This window comes from Crinia signifera, chromosome 6 (assembly GCF_055691185.1).
Source record: "Crinia signifera chromosome 6, ASM5569118v1, whole genome shotgun sequence".
Taxonomy (NCBI): domain Eukaryota; kingdom Metazoa; phylum Chordata; class Amphibia; order Anura; family Myobatrachidae; genus Crinia; species Crinia signifera.
In genome coordinates, this window is record NC_139222.1 from 179,216,913 (window position 1) to 179,232,013 (window position 15,101).

Consider the following 15,101-nt stretch of genomic DNA (forward strand, 5'->3'; position numbering starts at 1 on the left):
TGGGTCAACGGAATATAGGTCGGCATACATTGGGTCGACACGCTTATAAGGACCGCAGCTGAAAGAGTTGCTTCTGCAGGAGCCCAGTGTCTCTGGGTAAGGGGGATGGTGGTTCCGACCAAAGGGATGGCATTTAGCTCTGAGGAGAGGAGGGAGCTGACGGTGATCTGGGCTGCACAGCAAGTGGAGGAGGGGTGAGGATAGGCAGTGGCGGGCGGGCATGAGATTACAAAAGTTCCATTAAAATCAATGGGAAGCCACTGATTGGCTGAGAAAGCAGTCTTTCGACTCTCAGTCAACCAGCCAGCCTTTCTCTCTGCAGTAGTCGGAGGAACAGCAGCAGGATATCACCACCCTCCCCCTACCTTGCACTGATGACTGCACAACCGGCAGTCCTGCACTACCGACAATGCCAACACACACACATTAAAGAAGGCTACTGGCACCCTTGCATTGCCGACACAGCCATCCCTGCACTGCTGATACAGCTGCTGCTCCTGCACTGCCCACACGAGCGCCACCCCGCGCTCCTTTACCACAGCACTCCTTTACTGCCGATGCCATCCCAGTCTGAGGAAACCGCCAGCACACCTACAAGGCAGACACCCCCTGTAACAGTAACTGTACTATTTGTGTTCCCACAAATACTGTATCCAACCTGCTCTAGGTTGGATACAGTATTGTATCCAACTGGCTGTATCCAACAAGTGTTGTATGCCGCTGTATATCTAATGTGCACTGTATCCGACTCATACTTTGGGCCCGATTCAGACCTGCTCAATGGGCTGTGAGTATTCAGAGCTCAGTGAGAAGGTAAAATGCTGCATGTCCTTGTGCATTATTTCCCCCTTGCTCGCAGCACCGAGTAAGTTTAGTGTACAGTGCACGTGTGGTCTTTAGATAATCAGCAGGGCTGTGAATTCACACCCCTGTGTACGGGTCTGAATTGGGCCCTTTATCCAATCTGCACTGTATCCTACTCTATGTGCAAATCACACGGTATCCAACCCACAATATATGCTGCATTGTATCCTGCTTTATGTCTAATCTGCACTGTATCCCTAATTGTATATCCCGCACTGTATCCAACCCATACTGTATCCAACCCCGTGGGGCCCATTTATCATGTAATATAAGTCCCAAACATTAAGTATCCCCCGACTGTAACTAGAAGGGTTAGCAGCAGATATCTCCGATAGCTGCTCCAATCTCTCCATTGCCGCCAGCAGCCGCATCTTCCAATGTCCAGAATGCGAAAGATATCAGATCCACAGCCACCACCATTAAGAGATTGTAGCCTATGGGTTACAGATCAAACTGCCTGCTGCGTGTATAACTGTGTATCTGCTCTATACAGGATCTGTCATCCACCATCACTGTGTATATAACGGTGTATCTGCTCTGTCATTAGCTGTTTTTTACTGCAGGAAAAAAGGTCACATCACTTCTCTGGATGCATATTTGGTTGAATTGTTTAGTTATAGTATCTTGCGGCTGGCACGGCGGGTGGTGGCTGGCACTTAGTCCACACGCAATGCATCGAATTTCACAACAGCAATCCAGAATCAGGATGCCTGCGTGGTGATCCTGAAAATAGGCGTGACTTTATGTAAAGGGAGCATGGCTTTGTGGGAATGTAGGCTGTCGCAAAGCCATGCCCCCGTTTTGTCACTGGGGGGCATAACCATCGCTCTAAGAGCTACTGGCCATTCCCCCATCCCTCCATCTCCTGTGTATACATGTTGTGCGCCACTAGCTTCCAGTGACCATCCTTTGCTTCTATCTCCTGATCATCATCCAGAGATCATCCCTGATTGTACCCAACTCCTTATCAGCCATCATGTTGGATTAGGGGGTGGGGCAATAAGGGTGATCACCCCTCTTGACAAATCCCTACTACTTACAGATCGTGGCTCTAGAAAGAGTGTAGAACATCAGGGTAAGTGGGTAGCAGAGATTGCTGCTGATCAGCGGTAGCTTCCCCATCCCCAGCCCAGCAAAAAGTACATAAGGGAAGTGTTATGAGGGCAATTTTGCCAATCGCCCCAACCCCCCCTCTCAGGATTCACCACTGCTTACATATTACCAGAATATCATAGCCTTCATTGTTTCCTTCTCTTAAATATCAGCTAAATATCACAGCATACAGTACCTATGTCACCCAAATATTAGAACACTCTGTTATAGATGTATGAAACCATGATAAGGGAGAAGTGATAACGTGCCTGGTACTTTATCATTGGCCAATCAGATCCTGACTGTTAACTTACAGGCTGGGACAGTTAGGAGCTGATTGGCCAATGATAAAGTACCAGGCCCTTTATCACTTCTCCTCCTGGCTTTATACATCTACCCCAATGGTCCTATCGCCTACATATGACTAGCAGACAATGCGGCAGATGTATTAAGCCTGGAAAAGTGATAAAATGGAAGGTGATAACGCATAAGCCAAACAGCTGTGTTTGAACAATTACAATTAGGATTGGCTGGTGTGTTATCCCCTTCTTCTTTATCTCCCCTTTTTCACTTTAACAGGATCAATACATTTGCCCCAGTGTTCCACCTCCTGATTATCACCAGAGGACAAAAGCTTCTCAATGATAAAATCAGAAAAAAAATATTTAATTAAGTGAATTTTTTTAAGTCAGTTATTTAGTAATTAACATGATTCACTTCTATTTGTCCACATTACATTGGTCATAAATATTTTGAATTAATTATGGACCACCAATATATGGCATCCCTGCAAATCCCCTAAGGCACCCCTGTGGGCCACTGCACAGTTTGAAAATCACTGCACTAACCCAATCGCCTTATTTTTATCCACCCATTATCTGTTACCCAAAATGCTGCATGAAGAGGCTTGGTGAAGGTGGTGGTAAAGGTGTGCAAGTGTCTGATTGGATTACACAGCTCATAAAAGGACAGCTGTCCAGCATCATAGTCAAGATATATTCCGTATCGGTTACAGGTAATTTCAGTGAGTATGTAAATATCTTTACAGTCATGTCTAACTGAATACTCATTAAACCATCTGCAAAAGCACCATGACTTCTTATTATTTCCAATCCAAGACTGGTCCCCGTTGTTTTTGATACTGGGATAGGTCACGCCCACCATCCAGTATTCTGATTCACTGGTCTCCACTTCCCAGTAATGTTGTCCCGACAAAAATCTCTTTGTGCCGAGTACTTGATATTGTCGAAATCGCTCAGGTGTTTCTTTGCGGCGTTGGTTTATTACCGACCACGATGCACATTTGAAATCATTGGAAATGACAACATTATTGGCAGCTGTGTTCAGATCAAGTAAGAGATCCGATGGCTTAGGGACATAAAAGTGTTTCCTTGTCTTAGTCACAAGATTGTTTAAGCCATCATAGAATGTAAGGGCAATTATAAACTCATTCACAAGACACGCATTGTCGTCTCCATTATCAACTTCCTCTAGGTTGTCATTGCCACCCGCCCCAGAATCATACAAGTCTGCTGCTGAACCTTGCAAAACCATTAGTGGATCAGTCACATTACATAGCTCCTCAATATGACACATCTTCTTGGACAGTTCATCGTTCTTTATTTCCAGCTGCTGGATCAGTTTAGACATGGAGAGGGATACCTGCTTTTCCTGCTTGGAGATCTCGCTGTGGACTCTCTTTTCTAGGTCTTCCAGCTGTCTCCTGATGTCTCGAAACAGGACATTGACTTTTCCTGTTAAATTAGCTATTTTGCTGGGTGTTTTATTCTTCTGTTTCAAAACACTCTGGACTCTGCTCTCATTCCTCTCTCTCTCTGAAGTCAGTTTATTTAGAACCTGTTTTAGTTTCTCCTTTCGCTTCTTAGAGGCCTCATGCATTGGTTCTAGGTTATGTGACCTGTGCGACTCAGCAGCACAGTACACACAGATACAGACAGCATCTTCGTAGCAATAATATTCCAGGACTTTGTTGTGGACAGAACATTTTATGTCATTGAAGAGAGATGTTGGAGCGGATAAGACATGGTCTGCTGACTTGCTGTGTACCCTTAGGTGATCAGAGCACAGGTACACCTCACACAGTAGGCATGTCTTAACAGCAGGTACAAGAGAGTGAATACAGTTGGTACAGAATGTCTGCGTTTCCTCCTGCGTCAGTGAAGTATGCAGGACTTGGTCTGCTGTTTTACACAGGGTTGTATTCTTACCCAGTGAAGGAATCGCTGGAAAGTCTTCTCTGCATTCAGGACAGATATAAACTCCAGATCCATCCAGATTCAGCACACAATCAATACAGTCCTGGCAGAAATTGTGTCCACATGACAGCGTTACGGATATACAGATTTCCTCACAGATTAAGCAGCTCTGTTCTTCTTGCAGGGTTGTAGACGCCATTGCTACAATCAGGAGGAAATTAGCTGTACTTCTTTTTCAAGCTTGTGGAATATCCGAGAATGTGTTCTGATTCTTCCTGCAAATAAGGTTCATAGTTTTAAAACTTGAGATTCTATACCGTCAGCGCTACGCAGTGAAAGGAATAAAGTGAGCAGGAACTACAGTATGTGCTAGTGGCAGGACTCCAGCTCTGTGCAGTCACACGAGCAGCACAACTTCTTGCCATGTCATTATACAGAAACGAAACAAATCTCTTTTTGTTATAAAAGCAAATGGGAGTGTTCTCACCACAGGGTATAGATTTGTTGCACACCCTTTAGGTTGCAAGTTTTTTTTTTGTTTTTATTTTACAGTTATTTGCTTTACTATCTATTACCTTAGTGTAAAAAAAATGTATGTATTGTTATCAATTTGCATACACACAGAATTTGTCACTTAGTACTAAAATACTCATAATCTTAAATAATTGCAATTGTGCAAAGTATATTTTAGTGCTACAAGTGTTGGGAACATTATAAATAATAATAATAGCACTCTTTCTCCAACAGGAGTCAAGGCGCGTTAAAGAAATAAAAAATATGCACGATACAAACAATTCGGTATTACAGCCAGAAGAAAAATTGCAAAAAACCTAGAAAGTAGGCATTTATCAGATATTTATTCAGTCATTTTGGATTAGCACTTCCACAGGTTATACATTCCACTCATGTAGGTACCAGGTGAGGCAGCCATGTTGGGCTCGTAGGATTACCCGTAGCGGAATATGTGACACGCAGAAGAGATGGCACAACATTGATGGTTGCAGCTGCAGCATCCTAACGCTAGTAGTAAGGCCCCACGTTACTGTCAGATCCATTTTACATCCGATGCACGAGCACACAGGGCTATCTTTTTCACTGGGCTGGGTGGGCTACTGCCCATTGGTCCATCAAGCATAGGGGCCCCAGAGTAGCCTAAGGCAGGGCAAATCTAAAATGTTGCTTACGGCAATTTTGTTAGCGTTGGCCAGCATCCCTCCTGCCCCTGTCCTCCTACTCCAGTGGTCACACTGAATGACGGACATGATGTCATTATGCCCGACTTTATCATTGAGGAGCAACAAGAGAAGTGAGGTTGTCTAGGTAGGGGACCACTGCACTGATTTGCCCTGGGGCCCATAATGCAGTTAAGCTGACCCTGCAAGCGTACCAGGCGAGGCAGCCATGTTGGGGGTGTTACAGAGGTTACACTGTGTAAGATAAGCAATATAAAAGACCCAATGCATATATAGAAACAGCAATACCTGTGTAGTGTGATATACCCTGTATAAATAGATTGGGAGGTGTACAAACAGCAGAGGTATATCATATCCTTTATCATGACCCATTCCATTAGGTATAAAATGCTCTGCTCCTGGACTTCCCTCTTAATTTATGATTGCCATCACCTGTGTTGAACTAGTTAATTGAAGAGAAGGGTGTTAAGACACAGGTGATGACAATCATACACTGGGCCAGATACACTAAGCTTCAAAAGTGATAAAATGGAGAGTGATAAACAGCCAGCCAATCAGCTCCTACCTGCCATGTCACAGACTGTGTTTGAAAAATGTCAGGCAGGAGCTGATTGGCTGGTTTTTTATCACTTTTGAAGCATAGTGCATCTGGCCCATTAAGAGGGAAGTACAGGAGCGGAGCATTTTGTACCTAATGCAATGGGTTGTGTTGAAGGGTATCATACAGTGGGGGTTACAGGTAAAAATGTAATAAACTATACAGTTTAAAAAAAAACAGCAAAAAAAAAAAAAAAAAACAGGAAAAAAATTCATGTCGACCTTTTTCCCGTGACAACAATAAACCAGGGTTGCCAACCCTCCCGGAATGGCCGGGAGGATCCCGAAAATCGGGTGCCCCTCCCGGCCCCCCGGAAAGTTGGGCAACCCTCCCTGATTCCTGCGGTCCCCTTCCCCCCTCATGTACCTGTATTAGAAAGCTTGAAATTGCCGCGATTCGCGGCTTTTCGTCGGAAGGGGTGGGGCTAAATACGCAAATATGTATATTTAGCTCCGCCCCCTCATCGGAGACCCGCATATTTGCATCACTGGGGGCAGGGACTGATGATGTCTCCATCAGGCCCCGCCCCCAGAAGTGATGCTGGCAGTCTTCTCTCCAGGGTTCTCCCGGAGAGGAGACTGTAAAAGTCGGCAACCCTGCAATAAACATATCCACCTTTTGCCTGTGTTGACCTTTTGTCAATGTCAACCTTTTTCATGTGTTGACCCATCGACTGCATACCCTCTCAGGAGTGACTATAGCTTGTCCAAGGGACCCCAGGGAGAGCTTGCTGGAGTGCAACCATACATACATACATAGTGTTCATTCTAGCACCCGCTATCTTAGAAAACCCATGAAGTTCCTCTTCCCTGCCTGGGGTGTCGCTGTTTGCTTTAGTGCTTCTAGCACAGTGTGGTCTGTATATCAGCACTGATAGGCAAACCAGACCTGTGCTAGAAACACCACAGCAGACAGCGACACCCCAGGCAGGGAACAGAAACTGCATGTTTTTTTTTAAATATAGCGGGTGCTAGAATGAATACTAATATACAGATACAAAGTCCACATATACAGGCACTCCCAATAGGTACAGTTCCTTGACCAGGGTGACCCCATAATATTAACAAGCTATCAAGTGGAGAGCTAGCTTCTAAAGGGTAGGAGACTGATGCTAGGCCAGCCTTCTGACGAAGACTATGATTAAACGCATTGGGAGTGGCCTAGCATCATCTCTGACCAAGAAATCCGTGTGTAATACTGTACATCACCGCTGCTGAGCCTGATCGCTGAGTGTAACCAATCCGCCGGCTTGTTGTGCGTGCAGCACATACACTATGCGAGTCATCTGCGGTGTCTAGTACCGCCCTGTGGGGTACGTGATTTCTGCCTGCAGTACTGTGTTCCGTGTGTTCTGTTAATAAAACTTCTAATTTGTAAATTCATTTACATTCTGTTTGCAGTAAACGTTTACTGCGGTTACCTCCTCTAATAGACTTGGGAAAGAAAAATTCTGCATTTGTCTATTAAAGTAAGATAAGTATGTTATATAATGTTCAGTATGTTATATAACGCTCAGTATGTTTTTAATCATATATGTTATAAATGTCTTTCATATTTGCACTGAATTGCACTTTATGTAATTATATTGCTAGCTGATGTAGAATGATCTCCCTCCCCCTCCCCCCGTGGTCACACCTTTCTATACCAGGAACTCTATAGAAAGGTGTGACCACTTTCAGATCAATAGGAATCTAATCAAAATGTAAGAGATATACTTTACCCCTGATGAAGTCTCGCTGTGAGAAGAAACGCGTCGTGTATATGTTCTTCATCTAAAGAATCAAGAAAGTCACTCCTAAGACTAAGAACTGCTGTGAAAAGTTAATTTTATTTTGTATATTTTAAAGAAATGTTTTATGGAAGAAAATTGATACGTATCCGTAGAAGGAAAGACTGAATTATCATAGAGTAATTTGAACTGGGGCGCTACTTAACACTATTGAGGTGATAGAGGTAGATAGATAGATAGATAGATAGATAGATATACACACACATACATATATAAGTACACACACTAGTAAGCCTGCTCGAAGCTAATGCTTCAATGCTAGTAGATTAGTAGATGAAGATGTAGTTTCACTTGCTGTCAACAGATGGCCATGCTTCCAAAGCTAGTAGATGTACGTCACTTGCTGCCAACAGATGGCAGTGTTTTGGAGTCACACAGACACTAGACATATATATATAGATGATTTATACATAGGCGTGTGCAGCCCATTTTCTTAGGGGGTGCACGATTGTAGGGGCGTGTCCATCGCAGCCTACTGGGCATCAATGCAAACTAAATAGGTGACATATTTATGTATATGGAATTCAGATCAAATCATTCAACCCATACACAGCAGAAACAGGGACAGTGCATGCTCAAGGTGAGCTGAAAAAAATGTACACATTACACATAATGCCATACACCGTAATGCCCATTACACATAACGCCATACAACGTAATGCCCTTTACAGATCATGCCATCCACCTTTATGTCCATTACAAATTATACCACACATCGTAATGTCTATTACACATCACACACCCATTACATAGTATACCACATGCCATAATGCCCATTACATGTTATTCCACACACCGTAATACCCATTACATATTATGCCATATAAATGCCACTTACCTACATGTTAATTGATAGGGGTTTCTTGCTCCATGCCAGGGCCTTCATGCTCATTGCCATGGGGGAGTGCAAATACCTGTTGCCAAGGTGGAGTGTAATCAATGCTAGTTGCCAAGGGGGAGTTTAAATAATACTCGTTGCCAAAGAGTAAGTTAATGAATGCTCATTGGCGGGGGAGATGAATGCTCGTTGCCAAGGGGGGAGCTGAGCCCAGCGGCAGGCAACCGGGAAACCGGAGCCTGCCTATATCAGAGTGCCGACACATGAGAAAAATAGCCGCTCATCTACTATTTGAAATCTTGCGCCAGCAGCCAATCAGGAGGCACCACTGCCACTCCCTATTGGATGCTAAACCACAAGATTTGAAATAGCTGACGAGCAGCCAGGTCTGCACCTGCATCCATGTAGGGTGGTAATCTGCAAGTGGCCGCAGGATCCGAGCAGCATCTTTATTCAGTGTAGCCGTCCCTCTGCAGCCTCTTGCTCAGACCGGCACTCCATCGCGCTGCACAGGTTCAGTGCAGCTCAGCTGTGTGAGCTGCCCTGCCAGTGGAAGTGGGTGCCGCTGCTGCGGCCGGGTATACACATTTTGCATGCAATCATACGGGGTGCCGGCAGTCATTAGGAGGTGTCTGTGCACCCCCCGTGCGCACGCCTATGGATATATACCAGGGCTGTATTTAGAGCGGACTGGGCCCATGTACAGCTCCAACTGGCCCCCTACTATCTTTCTTGATTGCAGACAGGAAGTGTAAGCTCTAGAGTGGTGCTAGAGTCTACTGCTCATGCTGCATATAGTTTACTACCTGCACATGCATAAGTGTACAGTGTATGTATGTTTAAGTATAGAACATGGGCTATCCTGGTGCCTGTGTTAGTATAACTGAAGTGTTTGAGAAGAGATCATTAAACTTGTTCAGAACATTAAAATGCTTCGTTATGCCAATACCAATTATACATTACATAAATCATAGGGGACTACGGTCCTTAGGTTGGCACACCTAAGGTCGACATGCATTGGGTCAACCACTGAAGGTCGACATGGGCTTAGGTCAACACCTCAGGTCGACATGGACAAGCTCGACAGCCAAAACGTTTTTTTTTTTTTTAACTGACATGCGCCGATAGTGGTATTTCATGCCTAAACATCCACTAGGGCCCAGAGGGAATATAAAATAGCAAGAGCAATGAACCAAGCCGATATGGTGTTCACGTCAACTGTGTCAACATCTGGGACAAAATACGTGGAAAACCCATGTCGAGCTTTTGACTGTCGACCTTATGCTTGTGACGACCTAATGACCCTGTCGACCTAAGCCCATGTCAATATTCTGAGGTGACAGGTGTCAACCCAAGCCCATGTCGCCCTTCAGTTGCCAACCCTATGACCCATACCCATCATCAAACGTGTCCCCTATTTTATTAAAGGGATATTATGTAAAGAATTGTTACACACACACAAACACACACACCTCAATCCAACTGTACCATGTACCTGGGAGCAGAAGTGAAATTAGTGGTGTCCCAATCCAGAACTACCTCACAGGAGGAAAGTCTGTGTAAGGAGGTGGTGTGGCAGTGTTGGCCCTGTGTTACCACTAAAGATTTGACATGCATCTGCTAGCACGGTGGAACTGGCTGTGTCTCTAGCAGGAAACACAACCAATGCAGCTTGTCTAATCAGCCTTATGTTTGGAACAAGAAAAGCTATCAGGAAAACACGGGTTTGAATCCAGTCAGAGCTGGATTGGAATTCAGAGTTCATAAATCCTTGCTGTCGTCTTATGATTAGTGAACAATGTTTAGCCTCCATTATAGTTGCAAGAAAAAGTTTTATTAATCTGCTGACAATAAGGGGTGAGGTTATTAGGCAACATCAGGATTGCCTACCTGACCCTCTCCTTCAGGGAGAAAATGCTCTGCTCCTGGATTTCCCTGGTAATGTATGATTGCCAGCACCTGTGGTGAAACACCTTTCTTATCAATTACCTAGCTCACCATAGTTGATGGCAATCATACACTACCAGGGAAGTCCAGGAGCAGAGCATTTTCTCCCTCATGGAGAGGGTCAGGTAGGCAAACCTGGGGCAACATGGCTTTTTGGTTGTTTCCTGAGCAGTGGCATAATCTGTGTACACACGGTGAGATTCCCTTGCTATTCCACTTATGGTATAATACCTCCCAACATGACCCTCTCCAGGAGGGACACAATGCTCAATTCCTGGACTTCCCTCTTAAGTAATGATTACCATCACCTGTGCTGAAAAACCTTATCAGTTAACCTGTTCAAAACAGGTGATGGTAATCACACATAAACCGCTGAGCGCCTGATGCCCCTCACCAGTCAACAATACCTTGAACCCAAAGCACCATCTCCTCCCCTTCTTTCCCCTTTTGTAACCTTCCCCTTGTACCTGAAATAACCAGTCGGAGTCTAGTATTTTTGGCGAATTAAATGGTCACAATTTATTAACTTGATTTCAGATTTACTGTTACTTAATTTGGGTGGCAAAGATAGCACTGCGGTCCACCAGCCTTTATCAACTGAATCATGTAACCGCCTGGGGGGCCGGGATCCCCTTCTCGCAACTGACAACCTGTAACCGACAGGAGATCCCGTTTTGCCCCCCGACGCCAGGCCTGGCGCCCACCTTGGCTGGCCCGCAGTACTTCCGCCCCCGACGCCAGGCCTAGCGCCATACCATGGCTGGTCCGCAGTACTTCCATCTGCTGCTTTGCCTTCTTAAAGTTGCTTAATGTTGTTCCTTCTTCCTCTTGTGGTGGGTGGGTGGGATCCTTGTGGGGGGTTGCTTCTGAGTGTAATGACCCCCTTCCTGCAAATTTACTGTTACTTAATTTGGGTGGCAAAGATAGCACTGCGGTCCACCAGCCCTTATCAACTGAATCATGTAACCGCCTGGGGGGCCGGGATCCCCTTCTCTCAACTGACAACCTGTAACCGACAGGTGATCCCGTTTTGCCCCCCGACGCCAGGCCTGGCGCCCACCTTGGCTGGCCCGCAGTACTTCCGCCCCCGACGCCAGGCCTAGCGCCATACCATGGCTGGTCCGCAGTACTTCCATCTGCTGCTTTGCCTTCTTGAAGTTGCTTAATGTTGTTCCTTCTTCCTCTTGTGGTGGGTGGGTGGGATCCTTGTGGGGGGTTGCTTCTGAGTGTAATGACCCCCTTCCTGCAAATTTACTGTTACTTAATTTGGGTGGCAAAGATAGCACTGCGGTCCACCAGCCCTTATCAACTGAATCATGTAACCGCCTGGGGGGCCGGGATCCCCTTCTCGCAACTGACAACCTGTAACCGACAGGTTATCCCGTTTTGCCCCCCGACGCCAGGCCTGGCGCCCACCTTGGCTGGCCCGCAGTACTTCCGCCCCCGACGCCAGGCCTAGCGCCATACCATGGCTGGTCCGCAGTACTTCCATCTGCTGCTTTGCCTTCTTGAAGTTGCTTAATGTTGTTCCTTCTTCCTCTTGTGGTGGGTGGGTGGGATCCTTGTGGGGGGTTGCTTCTGAGTGTAATGACCCCCTTCCTGCAAATTTACTGTTACTTAATTTGGGTGGCAAAGATAGCACTGCGGTCCACCAGCCCTTCTCACAACTGAATCATGTAACCGCCTGGGGGGCCGGGATCCCCTTCTCGCAACTGACAACCTGTAACCGCTGGGTGATCCCGTTTTGCCCCCCGACGCCAGGCCTGGCGCCCACCTTGGCTGGCCCGCAGTACTTCCGCCCCCGACGCCAGGCCTAGCGCCATACCATGGCTTGTCTGCAGTTCTTCCGTCTGTTGCTTTGCCTTCTTGAAGTTGCTTAATGTTGTTCCTTCTTCCTCTTGGGGTGGGTGGGTGTTATCCTTGCTGGGGTTGCTTCTGAGTGTAATGTCCCCCTTCCTTAAGTATGGCCTATCCCCTGGGGAGGGGCCATTAACCTTTTGTCCTTCACCTTATCTTCCCTCTTGCTTTAAGCTGGCACCTACCCTACCTGCTTTCCCCCCAGCAGCAATTATGTCTCTTTTTTGTGGGGCACAGGCTGAGCGTTTATACTCATTCGTTGCTATTTGCAAGTCATTCTCTTTTAAGAGGGAAGTCCAGAAACAGAGCATTGTGTGTCCCTCCTGGAATGGATCATATTAGGAGGTATGTTGCCATCACCTGTGTTTAAAACACCTTTCTTTATCAATTACCCTGTTTGGCACATCATACATTCAGAGGAAAGTCCAGAAACAAAGCATTGTGTCCCTCCTGGAGAGGGTCATGTTGGGAGGTATGTTATGGTGTGTACACACTGTGAGATTCCCTTGCTATTCGACTTAAGATTCGAGTGCTATGCAATCTTTGCTAAGTCTGTACTTTTTACATACAATTCATACAATATGCATTAGATTTGCACTATTATTTATTTACAGTTTCTTATATAGCGCAGCAGATTCCGTTGCGCTTTACAAAAGTAGACCATGATAAAACAAACTGGGTAACAACAGACAGACTTGGAGGTAGGAGAGCCCTGCTGGAAGCTTACAATCTAAAGATTTGCACTATATAGTCATTGCTGCCCTGTCTATCTGGGTTTTGATTTGTGCTGCCACGGGGTGTGCATCGGGATCGCAAGGTAAAAGTGCGATCTGCATGCGATTTTGACTAAGTCTCTGATGAAACGCGTTAGAGCGTGGCTTGTGACACCCGCATTCTACGATTGACCCCGGCATCTCTCCGATCTGGCTGTAACCTGGTCCCGGTCTTCTCAGCATACACGACTCAACCCAGCGTCCCTGTGTCCTGTGCTGGTGGTGATTTGGAGTTCCTGATCGGTTGCTCTTCTGCCTATGGTATTTATACAACATCTCTTGTGGTATCCAGCCCACAGTGCATGTGTTAATGGTACGAGCATCTGCTTTTAGTTACCTGTTGGAGTGCATGTGTAATAATATGTGGCTGTTTTTTTAATTGACTAGTACCTCCCTGAGTGCTGGTGCCGTAACCACTGCTTTCAATTAGCGTGTGTATGTTAATCAATGAATATGCCCTAAAATCAATCTTAGTAAAACAGAGAAAAATGAACACAAAAATCAACAAACATATACAAAAGGACAGCAATATAAGTATAACGCATTTATACTACGAGTTTAGATAATTAAGATAGGTAGTGGATGAGCGCATACGGACAAACGAATGTTTTCAACCCATGCGCCAAAGTCGAGAGAGCTGCAGTGTGATAGTGATACACATACAATTAATTGATAAAAGGGGTTATTTCATAACCTTCATTGAGCCCTATTGGGGTCAATGTATTTAATTTCAAAATCCACTGCGTCTCTCTTCTCAACAGACGTTTGTCCATATCACCACCTCTCCTACCTGGTTTGATAATTTCAATACCTTTAAAAACCAGACAGGAGGGATCACAATTGTGATGTTCCTTAAAGTGTCGTGGAACGCTGTGGTTAAGCTCACCATGCTTGATGTTACGGAGATGCTTCAAGATGCGTATCTCTTAGTCTTGCCGATGTACCTCAAGCCACAGCTACATTTCAATAAGTACACTACTTGCGTGGAATTACAGTTTATAAAATCATTAATTCTCAGGTTGCCGTTAGCAGCCTCAATAACCGGACCTTTTTCCATATACTGGCAAGTTTTGCAACTATTACAAGAATAGCTACCTTTAATGGACAAAAAAGAACTATTTGTAGGTCTGGCTTGTACCGTTTCCAATTGGCTTTTAGATACAATAGATTTAATAGTATTGGCCCTCCTAAAAAACAATTTGGGCATGTTAGGAATGTGACCACTGAGAACAGGGTCCAGCTGAAGTACATTCCAGTGCTTATTGAAAATCTTTTTCAGTTCACGATCCCTGTTATTGAACTGTGTAATGAACATAACACTGTTAGAGTCAGTTGAGTTCTCATCTATAGGTTATCTGTAATAATATGTGGCTGTTTTTTTAATTGACTAGTACCTCTTTGAGTGCTGGTGCCATAACCACTGCTTTTAATTAGCGTGTGTATGTTAATCAATGAATATGCCCCCATTGGTTACCTGTTGTGTTAAATATCGGGTTGGCTGTCACAGTAGCCACGCCCTCTGACGAAGTCCAAGTGACGAAACGCGTCAGGGAGTGGCTACGTGACGCTCTACCTGACCGCTTTGCTTTCTTCCATCGATCCCGTACAGCGTTGGTGTCTGCGTGTACCCCTGCCTCCAGCAGCGCAATCCAGCGCCTGTCAGTAGCAGTATCGTGCAGTCCACCGTCCGTTCCCAGAGGATAAGTGAGCAGCATTGCCTTTGTGTGTTCATTCATGCCTTGTGGTAACCAGCCCACAGTGTTCTTATATATGGTACGAGCAATTGCTTTTATCGTGGATCTCTGTCTGTGTTGGATCCAATAAATGTACTCTTTTAATACACCATGAAGCGCCCTCTTCTATCCTCTTTGTTCTAGATTTGTTGTTGCCAGTTTGGACCCTTGGCATTCGTGTTCCCACGAGAGGAGGAGCAG

General features: G+C 45.4%; 1 protein-coding gene across 3 annotated transcripts; it reads right to left on the reverse strand.

Moving 5' to 3' along the window:
* Nucleotides 1-2,601: 2,601 nt before the first annotated feature.
* LOC146008713 (E3 ubiquitin/ISG15 ligase TRIM25-like) lies at nucleotides 2,602-10,233 on the reverse strand. Of its 3 annotated transcripts, none has more exons than XM_083148304.1 (3): nucleotides 10,086-10,233; nucleotides 8,595-8,666; nucleotides 2,602-4,447 (listed from the first exon to the last, which is right to left on the reverse strand). In XM_083148304.1, exon 3 carries the CDS (start codon nucleotides 4,369-4,371, stop codon nucleotides 2,800-2,802), a length of 1,572 nt encoding a protein of 523 aa, XP_083004430.1. In that variant the 5' UTR covers nucleotides 4,372-4,447; nucleotides 8,595-8,666; nucleotides 10,086-10,233; the 3' UTR covers nucleotides 2,602-2,799. The 3 variants fall into 3 exon arrangements, with proteins under 3 accessions (XP_083004430.1, XP_083004429.1, XP_083004428.1); XM_083148303.1 differs by having other exon boundaries at nucleotides 8,591-8,666; XM_083148302.1 differs by lacking the exon at nucleotides 8,595-8,666.
* Nucleotides 10,234-15,101: the final 4,868 nt, after the last annotated feature.